We start from the raw sequence: 19,335 nt of genomic DNA, 5'->3' as shown, positions 1-19,335 counted from the left end.
CACACACACACACACACAGGCCCGACAACAGTTGCATAAAATACCATCATAATGTGGTTTTCTCTTCGTTGTGAGCTAATCCACAGCAAATGGATCGACTGTCTATCTAATAATGAATCCAGTCCAATGATGGAAGAAATTAAAAAATGTGCTTTGTTCTCATTTTCTTCTTCGTCTCTCTTATTTAAAAGGATAAAAATGTTCAGTCCACGTTTGGAATCAAGATTGTTAAATATCTCCCAAGTTGTCATAGATAACATCGGGTGATCTCAGCGCTGCCTGCTGGTTCTGGTTACACCAGGAGATCACAGGCGTCTGTTTCGACACTTCGCTGAACAGCTCATTCCCTCCTCCTCCTCCTCCCCAAATGTTGTTGTTGTTCATATTACCGCCATGTTTCCCAGGGGGTAGTGGCACTGGCTCCTTCCGGCCGAACAGTTCCCTTGCAGGTTTGGGAGCAGTGAGCGGTTTCCGCCCCCTTAAAGCTGCAGAAGGAGGCACTGTGCCGCGGCTCGGGCCCACTTGTCCTGATGGGGCCGCCACCACTTCCTGTCTTTTCTGGCTGTAAGGCTCCAAACGGGCCTCGCTGTAGATACTCATGTCTAAACTAGCGGGTAAACTCACGCTTCCTTTGGCGCAGCCCTCTGGTTCGTCGTAGATGTGCTCCGAGGGAGGAGCGGGAGGGGACGCAGCGCCCTCTGCGTGGCCTCCGGGGGGCCGCCGGTTAGTGTTCACCCCTCTTCCTGTGCCTCTTCCCCCCCCTGCCGCCCCGTTCAGACTCAGAGCACTGGTTTTCTGGAGTAACTCCAGGCTGATCTGGTCGTACACGTGTGAGAACAGGTCAGGTGGCTTCCTGTGGTGGTGATCCCCTTGGGTGCCACCTGCCGAGGCGTCATCTCCCACAGGCCGAAGTCGGGGGCTGGGCACTGGAGGGGTGGACGAGATGCCTGTCTGGTTCTGTCCCTTGATGCTGTCCACCGGGTCCGAGTAGAGGCACTCAACACTGTACGGAGGCAGACGGACCGAGTCAGCTGGTTCAGAATAAAATCCAGCATGTTCATCAGCTGAGGAAAGACCTTTTCCTGCCGTGTGCCCTCTAAGAGTCCTCGGAGGGGCCGCTTCTCCTCCCAAAACCCCCAACATGGCTGGTGGTTCTGGTAAACTCCTCCCTTTAAGTGCTGCTGCTGCTGCTCCGCTTCTTCCCGCGCCGCTTCCTCCTCCGTCTCCCACCTCTCTCTTCCCCAGCACGCCGTCCGCAGACCCCGGCTTGCTGCCGCCCGAATCGCCGTCGGCCTCACGGCTGCTGCTGCTGCTGCTGCTGTCGCCGCCGCCCGTCACGCTGCCGGCGTTGCGTATGTGCTGCAGCGACGGGGGGCAGTCCGGGTCGGGGTTCAAGGGGCCGCTGAGGTGGTGGTCCTCCGTCAGGGCCTTCTGCGACTGGATGGCCTGGTTCACCAGCGTGAAGATCTCGTTGCCTTGCTTGGTTTCGAAGGTGAAGTTGCCCGGGCCCGAGTCGCAGCGCCGACCCGCCTCGAAGGAAAACATCACCTATGGAGTGAGGGACAGATTCCAGAGTTGAATGTGTGTCCAAGTTCATGTGACTGAATAGATGTCTACAAAAGGCGTTTGAAATGCCGAAAAAACCACAGCCTCAATAGCTAAAAATCTCTGACATCAAAACTCTGACGACAAGCGCACACAGTTCTTGTGCACTTCCTAATTACCAATCGTCACAGCCTGGGACTAAATTTAACGCAACAATCTTCCTCAGCCTGCTCATTTCTCATCACTACCCACCCGGTCTCTCCCGTATCTCCTCAGCAGCTTGTAGGGCCACACCAGGACGTTCCTCTTGGTCATCGGCTCCTTCAAGATCAGGACGTCGCTTTCGGCTTTCAGCCAGTAGTTCCCGGCCAGGCCGCTGCGCTCCGACGCCTCGGTTCGCTGAGTGCTCACCCAGAACTCGTTCACTGCGAGGAGAGGAGGGGGGGATGTGTATGACTCATATGTTGATTAAAAACGTTTTTCTTTAGATGATATTAGCCTTTTTGTCATCCTCACCTTCCTCTCTGGAGTAGTAGATAAGGTTTTCAGACATCTGAATGTCCTGGCCTCCTCCATTCGAGTCCGCGACCGTACTGCCGCTGCTCCCGCTGCCTCCCTGTGGACCAAACACAGGAGCCGCTGTCAGGCGTGCACTGAACCCCGGACATTCTGCGGAGGGGCTGTGGAGTTTCTCCTGCCGACCCTCTGGTAAAAACTCTGGATAATGTCCCGAATGAGCTCATGTGAGAAATCAGCAGGAGATTCTCCGGAGGATTCACCGTTTCTCAGAGGCAACAGACGCGTGGTGCTCTACCCTGCAACACTACCCCGAACCCTTTAGTCTTCACAGAACACGCAGGAGTTTGCTCTTGAGATTACAGAGTGAATGAAACTGTGAGCTTTTCAGTATAAACGCTACAAGGACAGAGACAGAGTGATATAAGAGAAAGGGAAAGAAGAGTTAGAGCTAGTGTGTGCAACAGTGAGTGAAGCGGATGGTCTCTTCCTCCAGGAAACTCCCTCTGGTTTCCTTTCTGCAGATACAGTACGTTGGGTTCATGTGTATGTGCATGTTAGCTCACTCAATAGTTGTGGCCTGCGAAGACCCTCCAGGGCCTTGTGGGAACATTTGGCAGACTGACGCAAACATTGTTGAAAACTGAAAATTTAAAGCAGCAGTTATTTTCCGACCAAATCCAGAATATTGTGTTACTTTGTTTGAATTCACAATAAGACAATGAGAGCACAAAAAGAAGTTCAACACACGGAGGAAGCTTCGACTTAAAACCTCACACATCCAGTCTTAGTTACTGACTGCAAACACGGTTGAAAGCAAACACACAATGGTATCAGTCAACCTGCTTTGAATGACACACACACATCCACGTACTTGCACGATAAAGGAGGAGGAACAGAGTAGAGATACCTGAAATGCGATGTCACACATGGTGTTCATCCATTCCATGGCGGCGTTCTTCTCGGCGGCGAACACGTGCGTCTTGTCGTTGGTTTCCACGCAGAACGCCGCCATGTTCTCTTTGGGGCAGCTCTCCGTCAGCGCCGGCAGGATGGAGATGCACTCGGACAAGCGGATGATCTTCTTGTCCAGCTTCCTGGTTTTCTCATTGGAGCTGCTTCCCGAGCCTCCGCTGGCCCCGCCCCCGCCACCAAAGGCCGAGTCGTAGAACTCGAGCCGGGCGATGCCATTTTGGCTGGCGGGGTAGAGGACCAACCAGTTCTTCTTCCATTTCTACGGAGAAAAAGAGAGAAAGTTTATATTACTCTGTTCATATCAACACAGCATCAAAACTTCTTGTGTAGTTATATCATAGTGATGAACTCAGACACTTTTAGACAACTTTTTGATGCCATATTTAAAGGATCAGTGTGTAGAACCTAGTGACATCTGATGTAAATGTAAAGTATTTAAATATAAAGGGCCCATTCTAGGGTAAATAAAACGACAATTCTTACAATTGAGATGTTTACACACTAATGAAAACATCGCTAGGATTATTTTATATTCAATATCGGCCAATAGATCCCTTTCACCTAAATCTTACACACTAGACCTTTAACCTTATATGTGGCGTGCAGGTTAACAATAGAGAAACCCTCATCTCTAGTGAGCCTTTTAGCCTTTTACCACTCATGAGTCTCATCATCATTATTTCAAATTGCAGTTGGCTAAGAAATTCTCTGATAAATCCAGAAATCCCTACACATCACAAAACCCACCATAACACTAAAGAAAAGGAAAAACTGAGAAAGCATCGCATGTCTCCTTCAAACTAAAACTGAAAGTAGACAAACCGGGTAGAGGATGACAGGGAAACGAGGAGGTTGAAAGCAGAAACTGAAATTGTCTGTTTGAGAAGGGAAACATATTTTACATGTGGTTTGTTCAGGTAGCAATGCAGGAGAAGTCAAATGCTGAATTGGCCACAATGTATTGAAGATGGATGAGTAGAGAAAAGAAAATGTTAACGTCCACAGAAGAATTGAGTCAGGTAAACTGTTCCCGAGTCTGCTGACTGGGCCTTCATGTGGGAGGTTGTGTGGTGATAAATCCACTGAAGCTTGACTCAGATCTATTCCACACACCGTTGTTTCCCCTGCATTCAATCACCAGCAGCGAATCACGGTTAAGAGCATTAGTCATCACTGCTCAGAGAGAAAAGAACCATTCACCCTCCAAACAATCAAAACAGGTCCTGCTCTGGTTTTTTACTATTTGATCCAAAGTTATAGTTTAGCGACGGCTAAAGCTGGTGACAATCTGGACCAAAGAGGAGAAAGAACCACATATGAAACTGCTCTGTGCCATTACAAGGATATTATATTCACTTTAAAATCAGATCCACCTCATACTGTTAGTTTGGGTTGTTGAGCGTATTTCAGGCTTTTATTTTGAAGTAACCACCAGGCCATGAGGGTTCTGTCCAACACTCTTATGCATATCTGCTTGTTTGTTTACTTACCTCTGAAAAATGTGCACTAACCTATAGATACACATACTATACAGTATACACTTCTCTAATGTATATAGTGTGGTATTTGATACTTTTCTATAACATTGCCATGATTGCTGAGCATATGTGTGGCTCGAGATTGTGTGATTAAAAAACCATCTTAGTAAATACACCCGCTTCGATAAATATCAGACTATAACTGCTGGTATGACTATTTTTCCTTAATTTCATGAGTTTAGATTACATTTTACACAACTTCCAACTAAAGAATACCCTGAGACAGCCTTGACCCGAGGTCCTTAACAGGTTAAAAACATGACAGGACTGGTTGCAGGTGACGGGGGGGGGGGCTCGTTTCTCCCCAAAGACAACAGGGAGGAGGAAGAGCCAACAATGATCTCTTCCTCCCTGGGGAACAAACAGGGACACGACCAAACAACATGATACACGATACTGAACAATAAGACGCACAGCGAAGGTGTTTCAGACTCCGTATGTTCAGCGTCAGAAGTTGACATGGTGGCACAATGTGAGATATTGCGCGAACGCTACAGAAAGTAGTTTACATAAGGAGAAACTGCACTAGAAAACAGAAATGAAATGATTTGGGAAGTCCCCATCATCCCTTGTACCCTCTAGATGTGTGTGTGTGTGTTTCCCCCTACATTCAATTAGCCGAGCTTGTGACAGGAAGGTCAGCATTTTGAAAATCATTCAGCCAGCAGGGAAAATCCAGCGAACGAAGAAGAAACACGACAACTACAGGTCCTGCTCAGTGAGCTTTCATTTTTTTGCTACAGATTGAACAAAAGAAGATCAAGCGATACATCTGAAAATGAACATGACCTTCAAGCAGCTCACAGATCCGTGTGTATCCGGTGTAACAGCAACTAACTACAGCCCGACAGATATTGATGACATTTATATACTGTAGATATTTGTTGCCTGTTGGTCGAGAAACTAACTGATTTCTTGGTTGGCCAATAAAATATCAACAGTTCACAGAAATATCAGAATAAGCCTTTTATGTTTGCTGACATGAAAACATTTAATTTTGAGAATAAACAATGCAGAGAAGATGTCCATCCATGTTTACGTTATGTTTTTTTCTATTTAAGGTCTATATAATTGGTTGTATTTGTGTTTTCATTTATTTATTTTAAAGTTTAGGGTTGAATCAAGACTCTGTTGTTACTGTACGTTCTATCCCAACTGAAAACTTTTATTCTGATAATCTGGAATACAGTGTTGTTCCACCTGAGGCCCGAGACCCCAAAGTGGGTCCACAGCTACAACATAATCTATTCTTGAACAGTAATACCCATATTAAAATATATATAAACACACACACATTTATGCCGGCATATTGATACTGGATATTAATGTTGCAAATTAGACCAGATTTATTGTTCACCAGCTAAACTGGAAGCCTCTGTATAATCATCATGTTCTTACAGCAAACATTGCCAATGGTGGTCATGGTTTCGTTTGTTAAATCTTCATTTGAAAGGCTGTTAAAAAAGTTGTAAGCCGTTAAAAAAAGTGTAACAGAAGTGGAAACATTACGTAAAAATACTCACGGAAACAAGAGGCGTGTGAGTCAGTTTAAAGGTCTAATTGTGGTATTTGACAGATGCTCCTGATTTAACATCAGCAACACGCCCCTTCATGTCTTAATAAGCTGTAAAGGCCGCGTCATGTGAAAACCAGCTTCATCGGTTTCTACATCTCAAACCCAACAACTGCCAGAAAGGACAGGAAACGCGTGGGATTCATATTCTCTGGGATTCGCTTCACTTCCTTCTACTGCACCCAGGTGTTTCTCACTTTGTGTGTGTCTGTGTGTGTGTGTCTGTGTGTGTGTGGGCATCTGTTTGTATTGTTTTCATTATTCCCTCGGTCCGTTCGAGACCATCTGTTGCAGCACTCACTTCCTGCATGTGAAACTGCTGTTCCATATAAGGCAACAGGCCGTTATCATCCACAAATACACCGAGTGGAAATTATGCAAAAGAGAGATGACAGACGGAGGGAGGGAGACTTCCTCACTGATGACCTGCCTGCTCACCAGAACACAACACAATTAGATCAGATACAAGTGTGTGTGTGTGCGCTTGTGTTTCACTCCCGAAAACAACCCACTGGCTTCAGTGTCACGGTGACACACGCACATTTCCAAATAGAAATTATTAAAGAAACCACAAGCTTCAAAGACTGCAAACTTTTCTTTTTAAGCCACGACTGATTTTCCGTTGTTCCTCTCTTCTGTCATGTAGATAGGAGCCTTGCTTTGTTAAAACTAAAATAAGCTTGGCGTGATCATTTGTTTATGAATTTACATCACATTTCATTTTGCATGTACAAAACACATTGTTATTTTTGAGAAACTTGTTGATACTATGTCACGTGTTTCAGAATAAGGTTCAAACTAAGGGAAGGTCACACATTTCCTTCATTATGAGCAACAATTTGCAAATAAGGTGATCTGAGAGGAATCTAGGCTCTGAGACTTTGACTAATCACGGAGCAGTTCAGAGATAGAGGGCGCTCCTATTGGCTGCACGCCTCTTCGGTGAAAAGCCGGCCCTGAATCAACTGTGGAAAATCCCACAGGAAAGGTCCCTATTCCAGCTTTGGAAACAACTGCCAGAAGTAGTGTATTTTAGAAAAATAAGAGAGAGACATTTTATAGCGATCCCACCTACTGCAGCTTTAAATAATTCAAATGTTTGCTTTGATTTGGATTCATGTCCGAAGACAAAATGTAAAGCGTGACAGTGCAGCAGGAGATCCTAAGATTTCATTCTTTAAAAGTTGTTGTAGAGACGTTACATCATGATGCTAGTTAACCTATTGGCACAACCAGGATCACACCGGCCACAGAGAGACCTGAGAGACACGTGAAAGAAAAAAATGACTGATGATTTGATTTTGAGGCAGTTTGGGGGATTCTTGTATTAAAAAATGATTCAAATAATGAAGGAGTTATCAAATTTGTTGTGATCAAATGATTAATCAACTGTCGAATCACTTAAGCTTCACCTGCAAACAGAGGCCTAGAAAACTTTGAATTGGCAAAATGTCTAAATCATTTTAAAGAAGGTATTTTCTTCTTTATCTGTAGTTCCACATCTATACAGAACAGTCAACACGGGCTGTTCAGTATATGGCCAAGTAGGGTTAAGCACTCAAAGCTGTGGCTATACGTTATACACAAAGTGTCACCACTGTCTGACACTAACTGCATGTAATGGAGGAAGTGTGTGACGAGGCCGTGGCGCAACACTGCAGCATTTCTCATGAAAAAAACTACATTTGTTCATCCTGCAAACAATTTTAGCACAATATCATCGTTTCATTTAGGATGAAATGCGGCTTTTAAAGTGGAAATCAGGTTTGATTATACTTACAGGAAGCAATAAGCAGTGTGGGAACCTGAATACAATCTAAGCGATAATCAACACTATTGAAATGTTGCAATGACTGACTTAGAGGAGAAGGACCAACCCTGCAGGGAGATCAGAGAGATTGTCTTGTGAAAATATAAACTGAGTCATAGTCCGATTTTACGACAAAAGCAGAAAATCTGCCTTTTGTCGGTTACGGCGTCCATTCAACAGTTAATATCTTGGTCTTTGTTTCACTGGAATGACATCACCAACAACACAGAAACCATACGTGTGAATTCAGGCCACAGCGACAAGATCTCTACACTGAGATATCAGGGTTATTGTTTTGTTGTGAATTTATGTTTTCCCCTTGAAGGAATTAGAGTATAGATGATGGATGTATGTTTGGTTGTATTTGTGTTTTCTTTCCACTTGTGGTTTTTCATAATTACGTACGTGTGTGGTATAACCGTAAAATATCAGAACTCAGTTACACTTCTTTATCAGAATGGTTTCACAATGACAGCTTGAAAACAATTGCCAATTTGGTCATTATTGTTGGATCGAGACAATTTCAAATATATATATCAGCTGAAATATCTGTATCTGCAATTTTGACTCCCTCATATTGACATTGGCCTGGTCAGTCTCTAAAATAGATCTCATATTAATTCAACTACAAGTGGATTATAGTGATAGAGAAGGACGTTTTGTGCTGAGTTACATTATGGGATGTGATATGGAATCACATGAGGTGATAAAAGCCAATGAAATATGGCAGTGGAAAGAAACCTACACCGGTAAAAGGGTGAGTAAGAACTCTGTAATTCTGGTTTCTGCACAAGCTTAATCCTTCCTCCCCATGCATGACCAAATTGCAAAACCACAACACTCAACCTTTAAATACACCTTAGACAATTAGACGCTTTCCTTCGGCAGGTTGCTTTTGACTACAAAATAGGTGGTTTCTTAATAAAGTATTACAGGGTGTCTGATGACACCCAGTCCTTTTAATCCATGCGCGAATTATTACTTCAGACATGAAACTATGATGTATGAATGTAGCTGCCTCAGGGTGTGTAATACCACTTTATCCTGGCACACCCAGTCTGTTCAGGTGGCGGCGAGTCTGTAGTGCTGCTGCAGAACCGTTCACATCAGCATGAGGCCAAAAGCTTTTTGTGCTTGCAGGTAAACTACAAACTGCAGCCCAGGGGATGTGAACCCGTGTGGAGGACAAGCAGATGCACGCACAGACGGAAAACTTTCCCAGCACTAAATCTCACGCCACTCCGATGCACACGTTTCAGCCACGACATGAAATCAAATGGAAAAAACTAGAATTATATCAGCAGTAAATGTAGAGGATGTTATCCTACAGTATATACTCTGTACAAACCACCGTATGTGTTCATGTCCATCTCAGCTGAACTTCACAGAGCAGCCCAGCCCGTTCACCTTGTTCCCATGTGCTTCTGATTGGCCGACACCCTCGTGCTCAGGATAGTATGAATACCTTTGTGTGTTTGTGTGTGTGTGTGTCACAGTTCAGAAGAAGCAGCAAAAATGTTGCTGTATGTGAGAGGAGTCTGAGACACAGAGATGAACATGCTTCTCATTTTTCACGTCTCAAAGTTTCAGTTCAGCTATTTTTGTACGGGAAGTTGAGTTCACCCATCACCAGGAGCTCTGATGGTGAAACAACAACCCAGATGACATCATCAGGGTTATCGGTCAGAAAGTGTGTGATCAACGTGTTGAGTTTGGTAGAAGTGGACATGCTGGAGGGATGGTTTGATTGGAAAGGCTGCACTTCACCACACTGGAGCCAGCGGCAGTCAGGATGTCTCGGCCTCCTCTGCATTCAGTTTAATCTAATTCCAAGTTTGAATGATAGAAAAGCAAATATTGACTATTTCTCCTGAAAATATTAGTGGAATTAACAAATAAAAACAAAAAAACAATCATACCCATGTGCCCACAATGTCATCTTTCAAATTCTTACTTTGTCTTTACCAACTAGAATAAAAAATAAAACTAAAAGGTTCACTTTATACTGATAGAGACGCAGCTCATCTGTACATAGAGACATCCTGTGCTTCTGTAATAGATTTTTGAAAACAACAGACTTTTCATTAGAGCTCTATCAGTCTGGATTTTGGGGAGCGGAGGCCAGAATGGAGTGACTCCTGCGGTCGAGTTCAGGCAGCCAGCTCGAGCTGCGCCGCTCCGAATCATGTGACCTACCTCATGTGACATACCTCACTCTCCACAATCGTCTATAACACACTCCCAGGCGAGCTGTTTAAGCAGAGAAAGATGTCCCATCACTCCCTTTGCTTGCCCTCCCCCGGCCCAGCATCCACCTGTAGGCTCCGACGGGGGCCTTACAAGTATAAACTCATCACTCCCATCATATCTATGTAATCATATCTGGGGGAGTGATTAAGCTGGAGCCTGGACGCCAAACTGATGCTCTACTGTTGAATAAACATTTGAACCCAAGTTGTTTGACTGAACTGATTAGGGATAGGGGAAAAAATCGATTCAGTTACAAATCGCGATTCTTGTGAATGACGATTTTAAATCGATCTGCTGCCTCCCAAATCGATTTTTTTTTTTTAAAACATATTTATTGGTTTATACCGGTGGGATATATTGGGGGAGCAACATCACCCCAGAGCATGTTGACCAGCTCTTGTTTTTTCACAAGAATCTAAACATACCCAAGCACTAGCTTTGCATCGGCAACATGCAAACAACAATAGCCTACTTTTTGTTTATTTCAAAGTTTATATTTAAAGTAAATTTTTTTTCATTCTATTTAATTTATCTTTTATTTATTGTTTAAAAGTAGCCTAAGTGGCATACATTTCTTAATCTGTCAGTTTGTGTGCAGATGACAGGGGCTATACAATAATAGGGCACATTTTTATTTATTTTCTCTATTGGCTGCCCGGCAGCCATTAAGTTAATGTTAATATTTGAAATAAAACTTGTAAAGCTCTAAGTGAATTTGACTGTGTTGTATTTGAAGGGATGATTCAACATTTTTCCATGGTCCAGTATTTTAAAAAAAAGAATAACCAAAAGAAATCCCAGGAAATCGTAATATCAAATCGCAATACTTACAGAATCGCAATACCCACAGAAATCGCAATACATATCGTATCGCTACCTAAGTATCGTGATAGTATCGTATCGGGAGGTCCCTGCCGATTCCCGTCCCTAGAACTGATGTTAATGACCAAAACATTTCATATACAGATGTATCGGCCGATTTGAACTTATTCAAAAAATAAGCAGCGATTCCCAAGATGTCATTATCAAAGTCCTTTGACAAATAGATGTAATTGAGGCTCGATGGTTGACAGTAAAGGCCATTGCTTGACATGACATGAGAGAACAGTCAGAAAGAGAATCCTTCCCTCTTGAGTCACATTTTCCGAGTGTGCACACAGGACCGAAGCCTATATGTGTGTGAGCGTGTACGTCCACGAGCAGCATTGCATAATTCACCCTAGCAGCAGTTTCAACACTGATAGAACACTCGAGCTTCCTGTTCAGATCACTTCTCCTCTCAGGCGATTCTTATCATTTGTGCATTTGCAGAATTAGAGGTTGAGTTTGCCCATTTTTCTATTGCAACCACTTCAAGCTGTGTTTCTGCAGGGCTGTATTGTGGAGCGGTGATTTCAGGGGCAGGAAACGGGGCCAGAGTGTTTTTGTTGGTACGCGTCATATGACCAGATGGAGAGAGACGGAGAGACAAAGACCCTCTTTACCAATCTGAAAGAGTAAGTGAGTTTCTTATCCGGCAGTGGAGCTCTGACACCAAAGGCAGGGTTGCATTGAGGCCATGAACTGGGACAAAAACTCAGATGCACCCACACACACACACACAAGTGTTATCACTGTCCTTTCAGCCCTATCCAGTCCAAGCACGTGATCTATGTGACGGTGTGTTTGCAGAGGTGTGAACTTCCCTGTTCTACAAATCTCTGATTTTGAGAAGTGCATTAAAAGCTCAAGAAAGAAACAACTGTCCAACCTTCGTGTATTCTGACATTTGCTACAGTGCACCAGGGTTTTACCAGCACATCAACACAAACACACACACACACACACAGATTTAAAAACACATGCACAGTAGCTTCACACCAAACCACCCCATCAAAACCAGTCCAGATCAGATCAGTGACACTCCAGTAACTTCCTCTCTCTGCACAGTGACTGGGCTCTAATTGCACCAGTGTGTGCTCGGCCTGTTTATTTACTATCACACCAAATGCTTCTTTCTTTACTGGTTTACAACTGGGATCAGCATGTTTTTTTGTGACTTCTAATCATTTCTAAAACTAGATTATGAGTAATAATGATACATGATACTAAATATATTCACAAAGTGACATAAAGTATGTTTAAAGTGTATTTCATCTTGTTTTTAGCTTCCTGAAAGGAACTTCCTCATATTAAGTTGCTTTATTTATTGCTGGTCAGTGTCTAATGGTTTCAGTGTTATTTAACATCCTAAACACGCTCATTATTCCTGAAATACACTCTATTAATCAACAAATGAGCCAAACAACAGAACCTTCAAAATAAACTTTTACCTTGCCGAACTTCTGGTGCTGCACATACAGTTGTCCCTCCTTAACGTGGGTGTCCATGCCCACTCCCACTCCAGAGGCTGCTCTCCCTTCACAGACCACAGCTTGGGACTTGAACTTGCTGCAGAACCAAACTTTTCGGCTGTCGGGTGGTTTGGATTCTCACTTCCCCCTTTTCTCACGTCCGCTGCCTCCAGCTGGTAAAGCGCAGGCTCGGGGGGGTCATGGTGGGACGTGGAGCGGATCCTCACAGGGTCACGGTGGTCCACGGAGACCAGTCTGAGGTGAGGTTTTCACTGTTGTCACCGGGTCTCTCTCCCTCTCCCTCTCTCTCTCTGTCGCACTCTCTGTGCTGCCTCTCTCTCTCTCCTCCTGCACGGCTGCACCGGAACATCAGCCTTCAAATGTTGCACTGAGACATCCGCTTGCAGCCTTCACAATAAAACAAATAGTAAATACTCTGCCAGGTAGAAAATAGCAACACTAGCAACTGAGCTGTGTCCTCTTTTATCTGATCTCAAGTACAATTGTTTATTTTTGGTGACTTGATGCAGCACACATTTATTTATTTAACAATCTGCACTCTGTAACTATTAGATAAACTGGAAAACGTATATTATTATTATTATTAGTAGTAGTAGTAGTAGTAGTAATTGTTGGTAACCTGAGAGATTTGGGGAAGTATTTATTAATATGTTCACACATCTTTGGGGTTTATAATGTATGTATATCTATGAACTTTGTACGAATATAATACAGCACAAACACAAAGTGAATGAAAGAGATGGAATAAAGCAGATAAATAACATTTTATAAACATACATTAAAGGAAAAAATTAAGATGTAAATGAATTATGTCTCTTAGTGCATACTTTTATTGTGAAAGGCTGATATCTGTTACTATAGGGACAAATCTTAACTTGACACACTCCTGCAGGAGGAGTGAGTGGCGCGTGCTGAGCTTCTCTTCCTCCTCCTCCTCACTCTTGTGTAACTTCAGATCTGACTAACGCGCACACACACACACACACACACACTTTCTAACACAAATACATAAACCATGATGTAAAATAAACTGTATGCACTGAACCACAGGGGATGATTATATTATATATGATGATAATAAAGTGCTGTAGTGTACAGCAGGACTGTAAACCTCATAGAAACCTGCTGTGATTCCCTATACCTACAGTAAGTACTTTAACACATATGAACCACAGACATATGTCAGTTGCCAAAGACTGAAAGTTCTCTCTAAGCAGCCTCTGTTTCCAAGACCAGCCGGCCTCCATATTAATGTGTTGCAGATGCCTCCTGCTGGCTCACGGTGTCACCTAATGTTATTGTCCCTGTTTCAGGCCCATGAGCACATGGTGTTTCATCTCGGTCAGTATTGTTCTTGACAGTCACAGGGGAATTTTAAGACCGTGAGTCAGGGCATTAAATGGGTTTTTAACTGGCCTGGGTTCCTCCAGTGGAGAACAAATGTCTGCACATGTCCTGTCGTTCACTTTTTGTCCCACACACAAACCTTAGGTTATGTGCACTTGGGTATTGACATTTTTGAGTTCTCTGGTACGTTTTATCTACAGCTGGTTACTGTTACCCTTAAGATTTTATTTTCACAACATAAAATAAGCCAATGAAAGACAACACAGTGTTGTTTTTAAGTTTTACACATTTTGACTTGAGACTCCTTCCACTGATGCATTAACAATCTAATATATGAACAATAATATTATCATACATATTTTGAATTCCACTTGTTCACAATACTTCTTTACTAAATATAAACAAGTAAATATAGATTTAGTATCTAGCAGCCCTTAACTATAACCATGCAAGAGAGTTGCGTAGTATTGCAGTTTTTTATTTGATGCTGTAAATTAACCGGCTATAACAGGATATGAGTGGGTGGCAGAGGGCTGGTGAGTATTTGTATGCTTTTATTTTTAAAGGAAGTAATGTTTTTTTTGCTTTTGTATCATTACTGGCTAAAATATGTTGTTTTCAAATAGTTGTTGAATTGTATTTGATTTAAACATGCTTTTACCTTCTGGGTCTCTTCCTGACCCACTGGTATAAAGTGTAGTAAATAAAGTATATATATTTGACTACAGTATAATTAATCACCACTACTATTCATAATAATAATAATACAATTAATAATATATGATTATACATAATTGATTTTACTTATAAAGTAAAAATAAAAGTCCCATCATTTACTGTAAGTCAAATATTTATTTCTGTTATTCAGACCACCTGTTGAAAAACACAGACACTGCTGCTATCTACTGGTCAATAATCTACACTGCAGGTGAGAGTTCAGCTGCTTCCTCTCGCGATATCTGCTCACTTGAACAGGACATAAACAGGAACCGGGACATGGCATCGGTGTTCGGAGGAGTGGAGGGGTGAGAAAGTCTTTAAATACTAAAAACCTTTATATTTGTAGAAGCTGTCAGTTAAAGTGAGTGTTTCCTGTTTGCTGCTGTTGTTTTGTTCGCCTGCCCCGTGTAGGAAAGCATCGCAGCCGCCTGGAGTGAACCACTTTCATTCTCCCCTCTGACTGGAGACTCGTGATCACTTCCAGTTTAAATGCTGCTGTCTGTTTGTGTGTAGTGCATTTATAATAAAATGAGCATATATAAATATTCTTGAAGCTTTTTTTGTACTTGATCTGAGTCTGTGCTCGCTCCTCTGTGAGTTTACATCTCAGTTTTTTTCCCTAATGGCTTCTTGTATTGTGGTCTTGATGGTTATTTAAGTGTTTGTCTCACCACACCTGTCCCCTGTCCTCTGTCTCCAGTGGAGGGACCCACTCGAAGGCGGTTCTGGTGTCAGGAGATGGGAGGATCCTGGCAGAGACGGAGGGACCGTCCACCAACCACTGGGTGAGCAGGGACTTTATTTGAATACATTTTATTGTAAAAGCTACAAATTCTGAATACCTACAGATGTTTTATGTGTGTGTCTGTGTACACAGTTGGTGGGGGTGGACAAATGTATTGAAACCATCAACGACATGGTGCAGAGAGCCAAGGTGGAGGCCGGACTGGATCCAAACACGCCACTGGGCTCACTGGTCAGTCACATTGACCTCATACTAACGCATGTACACTTTGACTGAGCTGTAATGAAAGTACCTTATAAAGAAATGTGTGTGTGTGTGTGTCTTTGTGTCTGTGTGTGTGTGTCAGGGCATGTCTCTGAGCGGGGGGGAGCAGAAGGACGCCATCGACAAACTGATCGCTCTCATGAAGGAACGCTTCCCCGGTCTCAGCCAGAACTACTTCATCACCACTGACGCCATCGGAGCCATGGCAACCGCTAGCGATTGTGGTAACCAGCCTTTTTTTTAAGTTGGCTACATTTACACTGTGTTAAATATGAATCTCTAATGTGGATTTTGAGTAGAGATCAACAGCTATTTTACAATGTGAAATCATGACCTGAAAGTGTTTAAACAATGCAAAGGTTGACACTTTATCCTCTTCAGGTGTGGCTCTATATAAGAGATAACATTTATACTGGATGTTCTCTAACTTTATGACTCGGTGACATTTAGTCGTTATTCTCATGTCCACTCAGCTCAGAGTCTTCTTCTCTCTGTAGGAGGTGTCGTGCTGATATCAGGGACCGGCTCCAACTGCAAGTTGGTAAATCCCGATGGCTCGCAGATCGGCTGCGGAGGCTGGGGTCACATGATGGGAGATGAAGGATCGGGTAACCACGGCGACACGAAAAACATTAAAAATGGACAAACTGCATGCTTTAGAATTGGTCTTGTTTAATTCACCTCTCTGTCTCTCAGCATTCTGGATCGCTCATTTGGCGGTGAAGACGGTGTTCGATGCCAAAGACCACCTGGTCGCTCCTCCTCATGACATCACCCACGTCAGAAAAGCCATGGAGGAATATTTCCAGGTCAGACCGCAGTGACAAATCTGTCATTTCCTGGCTGCAGGGAAGAGCTGACCTTTAACCTTTAACCTTTAAACAAACTGGGGTGTTGTAGTAACATGAACTGAATTCCTCCCAGGTGTCAGATCTGATGGACTTGCTGCCGCACCTCTACAGGAACTTCCAGAAGTCCCACTTTGCTGGTTTCTGCAAGAAGCTGGCTGAAGGTAGTTGGTGCCATCACTTCCTGCTCAGTCTGAAATAATAAGTTTGGTTAAATAAAATTGGTGTTTTGCGTTTAAGGTGCGGAGGCCGGGGACGCTCTGTGTCAGTACGTGTTCACTCAGGCCGGGAGAGTCCTGGGAAAACACGTGGAGGCCGTGTTGCCTGCAGCACAAGAGGTAACTTCCTCACACACATAAATACAACAACAACAACAGCACAGAGGTGTGTTTTCACTCATTCGACATAAACACTGACTCCACGAGTTTCTCTACATCTTGCTCTCCTGACAGCCTCTGTTGAGGGGGGGCCACGGCCTGCCCATCCTGTGCGTCGGTTCGGTGTGGAAGAGCTGGGAGCTTCTGAAGTCAGGTTAGTGTCCCTGGGGCCTCACGTCCTCGCTGTGTCTCAATTCAGCCGTATAAAGTTAAATCCAAAACCAGATGCACACACACCAGGTTCATCAGCTGCCTCTTTATTGGCTCATTTTAGCGGTTGCTAAGGGGCAGGACCTTAATTTGTCATTGACGTGATTCAATGCTACTCTCTGCTACGGCATGAAAAGTTACTCTGTTGTCACGACGAACTCTCACTTCCTGTTTCTCTCTGACCAGGGTTCACAGAGGTCCTGGATAGACTCGCCTCATCTGACCGCTACAAGGGCCGTTTCCATGGATACAGCCTCCTGAGCTTGCGGCAGTCCTCGGCTCTCGGCGGCGCCAGTCTCGGAGCTAGGAGTTTAGGCGCTGCACTGACCATGGATTACGCAGCCAATGCCGACGTTTTCTACAGACACACCTTCAGCAGCAGCCAATGAGAGTAAAGTGGAGGATAATTTACCGTCCTGTTTGTAATAGTTAGCATCATGGCTAATAATGCTAGTAATAATTACAATAATGACTACCAATGTTGAAAATATCACAGATTGTGCTGCTTCATTCCAAATCTTTGCAGCTTTGTTTACATTTGACATGTATAATAAAATACACCGTTAATTTGACGAAAAAAAATTCAGGGTTGTAAATCAGAATCTGAAGATAATTCAAGTTTCATTCAAAAGAAATCAGCCCTTCGTTCAATGTTTTGCAGGTTTTTTCTGTACTTGTTTTTTTTACCACTAGATGCCTTTCTACTTGGGCCCACACGTGCTGAGCTATTGCTGAATGTGCCTTTATTCACAGCTCAATCATTTACAATTTGTTCTTGATTCTTTCAGATTTATAATAAACATGATTCATTACCTTACAGGAGACAGTGGATTTCATAACTATGTGTCTAGCAGAGGGGGGAAAGGTGCAAAGCTGCTTTACAGGTTGTCTCAGTGTAGAAAGTTTGTCTTTTAAAAGCTTTACCCACGTTCCATTGCTCCACAGGCTTGTCTGCTGGTTCACAGGGTTTCATGAGTCATGACTGAAGTAATGCAGAGGGAGGAGTGGTAACAGAATAATTATCCACTGGATAAACAAAGTTTGATTAAAAACACACACACAGTATGGCAGCTCAGTTCAGTTCAGCTTCCCTGCTGAGATTTCCTCACCAAAGAGGAGCACATCTTTGTTTTGAATTGTGACTGGTTAGTATTTGTCATTGTTTTTGTTATTCTATCGGCTTTCCAATTGAAATAAGTTTTATTTACAGTGAGTTTTATTTGACCACTACTCTCACTTACTGTTTTCTTTCCTCTGCAGCCTCTGGCACCAAACACAAACTGCACTGACACTCAGCATTACTGCTACTTCAAACCAAACTCCAATCTCACCTCATGCATACCAACATTTCTTTTTTAAATAATGACTGATTTTCACAATCACATTTTTTAAACAAATGTTTTAAGTGCATTTCTTAAGCACTGCACTAAAACTCGGGGTACTCAAATTGATTCTAGCCAGAAATCAATGATAATCCCAAGAAAATATGTCACCACATTGAGCAGACCGGGAGGGTTTGCAGTTGAGTGTAAAAGGAACAGGTTGCGATGTTCTTGATTAACCTTCACATTAAAACCTCTGGAAGCCCCCTCCCTAAAAATGGCAGACAGATATTTTTATTCAGGTATATCAGCACTGCTCTCATCCACTTCCTCTTTTTCTGAAGGTCCTCCTGTGACCTCTGCTCTTCTACCATAGACAGCACCTGCTCCTCTCCAGCACTGTGGGAGAGGGGGACACAGCCGTGTGACAGAAACCTCTACTGTTACCTGTGATAATATAAACTCAATCTATTAAAACCATGCCATCCCAAAATTATTGGACAGGAACATTAAGGTATCTTGCCTCCAACCGTCAGACTCCCTGTCCTGACATTTGTCATTAAGGCCTCATGCAGCTCAGATTCTGTGGTGAGGTAGAATGAACAGACAGTGCAATGTTTTCAAATGTCAGGCAAATAATTCTTAAAATGATCTTGAGTCCGACATTGTGGCACCATCCTGAACTCAAAAGCAACAATTTCAATAAACGCCACATAGATTTAAGGAAAACCTAGCTTTGAAATCAGGCTGTTGTAAAATGAGTGGAGGAATAACGCAAACATTTGAGTTAAATAGACCAAAGTACTCGTTACAGTAAAAATACTAGATAGACTTTTCTACCCGAGTAAAAGTACATTGTAAATGACAACTGGCTTTTAAATGTACTTAAGTATACAAAGTAAAAGTACGAGATAATAGTAGCCCAATTCCTATGCAGCAGT

General features: G+C 43.1%; 2 protein-coding genes across 2 annotated transcripts; one reads left to right on the top strand and one right to left on the bottom strand.

The window, feature by feature from the left end:
• Nucleotides 1-12,836, bottom strand: dok1b (docking protein 1b). The gene is made up of 5 exons (XM_061066491.1): nt 12,520-12,836; nt 2,972-3,295; nt 2,062-2,161; nt 1,798-1,970; nt 1-1,548 (listed from the first exon to the last, which is right to left on the bottom strand). The coding sequence occupies exons 1-5, from the start codon at nt 12,574-12,576 to the stop codon at nt 229-231; spliced, it is 1,974 nt and encodes a 657-aa protein (XP_060922474.1). The 5' UTR covers nt 12,577-12,836; the 3' UTR covers nt 1-228.
• On the top strand, nt 12,717-17,889 carry nagk (N-acetylglucosamine kinase). Its single transcript, XM_061066492.1, has 11 exons — nt 12,717-12,800; nt 14,777-14,933; nt 15,329-15,413; nt 15,506-15,604; nt 15,720-15,861; nt 16,135-16,245; nt 16,334-16,446; nt 16,562-16,649; nt 16,726-16,823; nt 16,938-17,016; nt 17,259-17,889. Exons 2-11 carry the CDS (start codon nt 14,905-14,907, stop codon nt 17,459-17,461), a joined length of 1,047 nt encoding a protein of 348 aa, XP_060922475.1. The 5' UTR covers nt 12,717-12,800; nt 14,777-14,904; the 3' UTR covers nt 17,462-17,889.
• The last annotated feature ends 1,446 nt before the right edge of the window (nt 17,890-19,335 follow it).

The sequence above is a fragment of the Limanda limanda genome, chromosome 22 (assembly GCF_963576545.1).
Source record: "Limanda limanda chromosome 22, fLimLim1.1, whole genome shotgun sequence".
Lineage (NCBI taxonomy): Eukaryota > Metazoa > Chordata > Actinopteri > Pleuronectiformes > Pleuronectidae > Limanda > Limanda limanda.
This window is presented reverse-complemented; position numbering and strand designations above follow the sequence as displayed.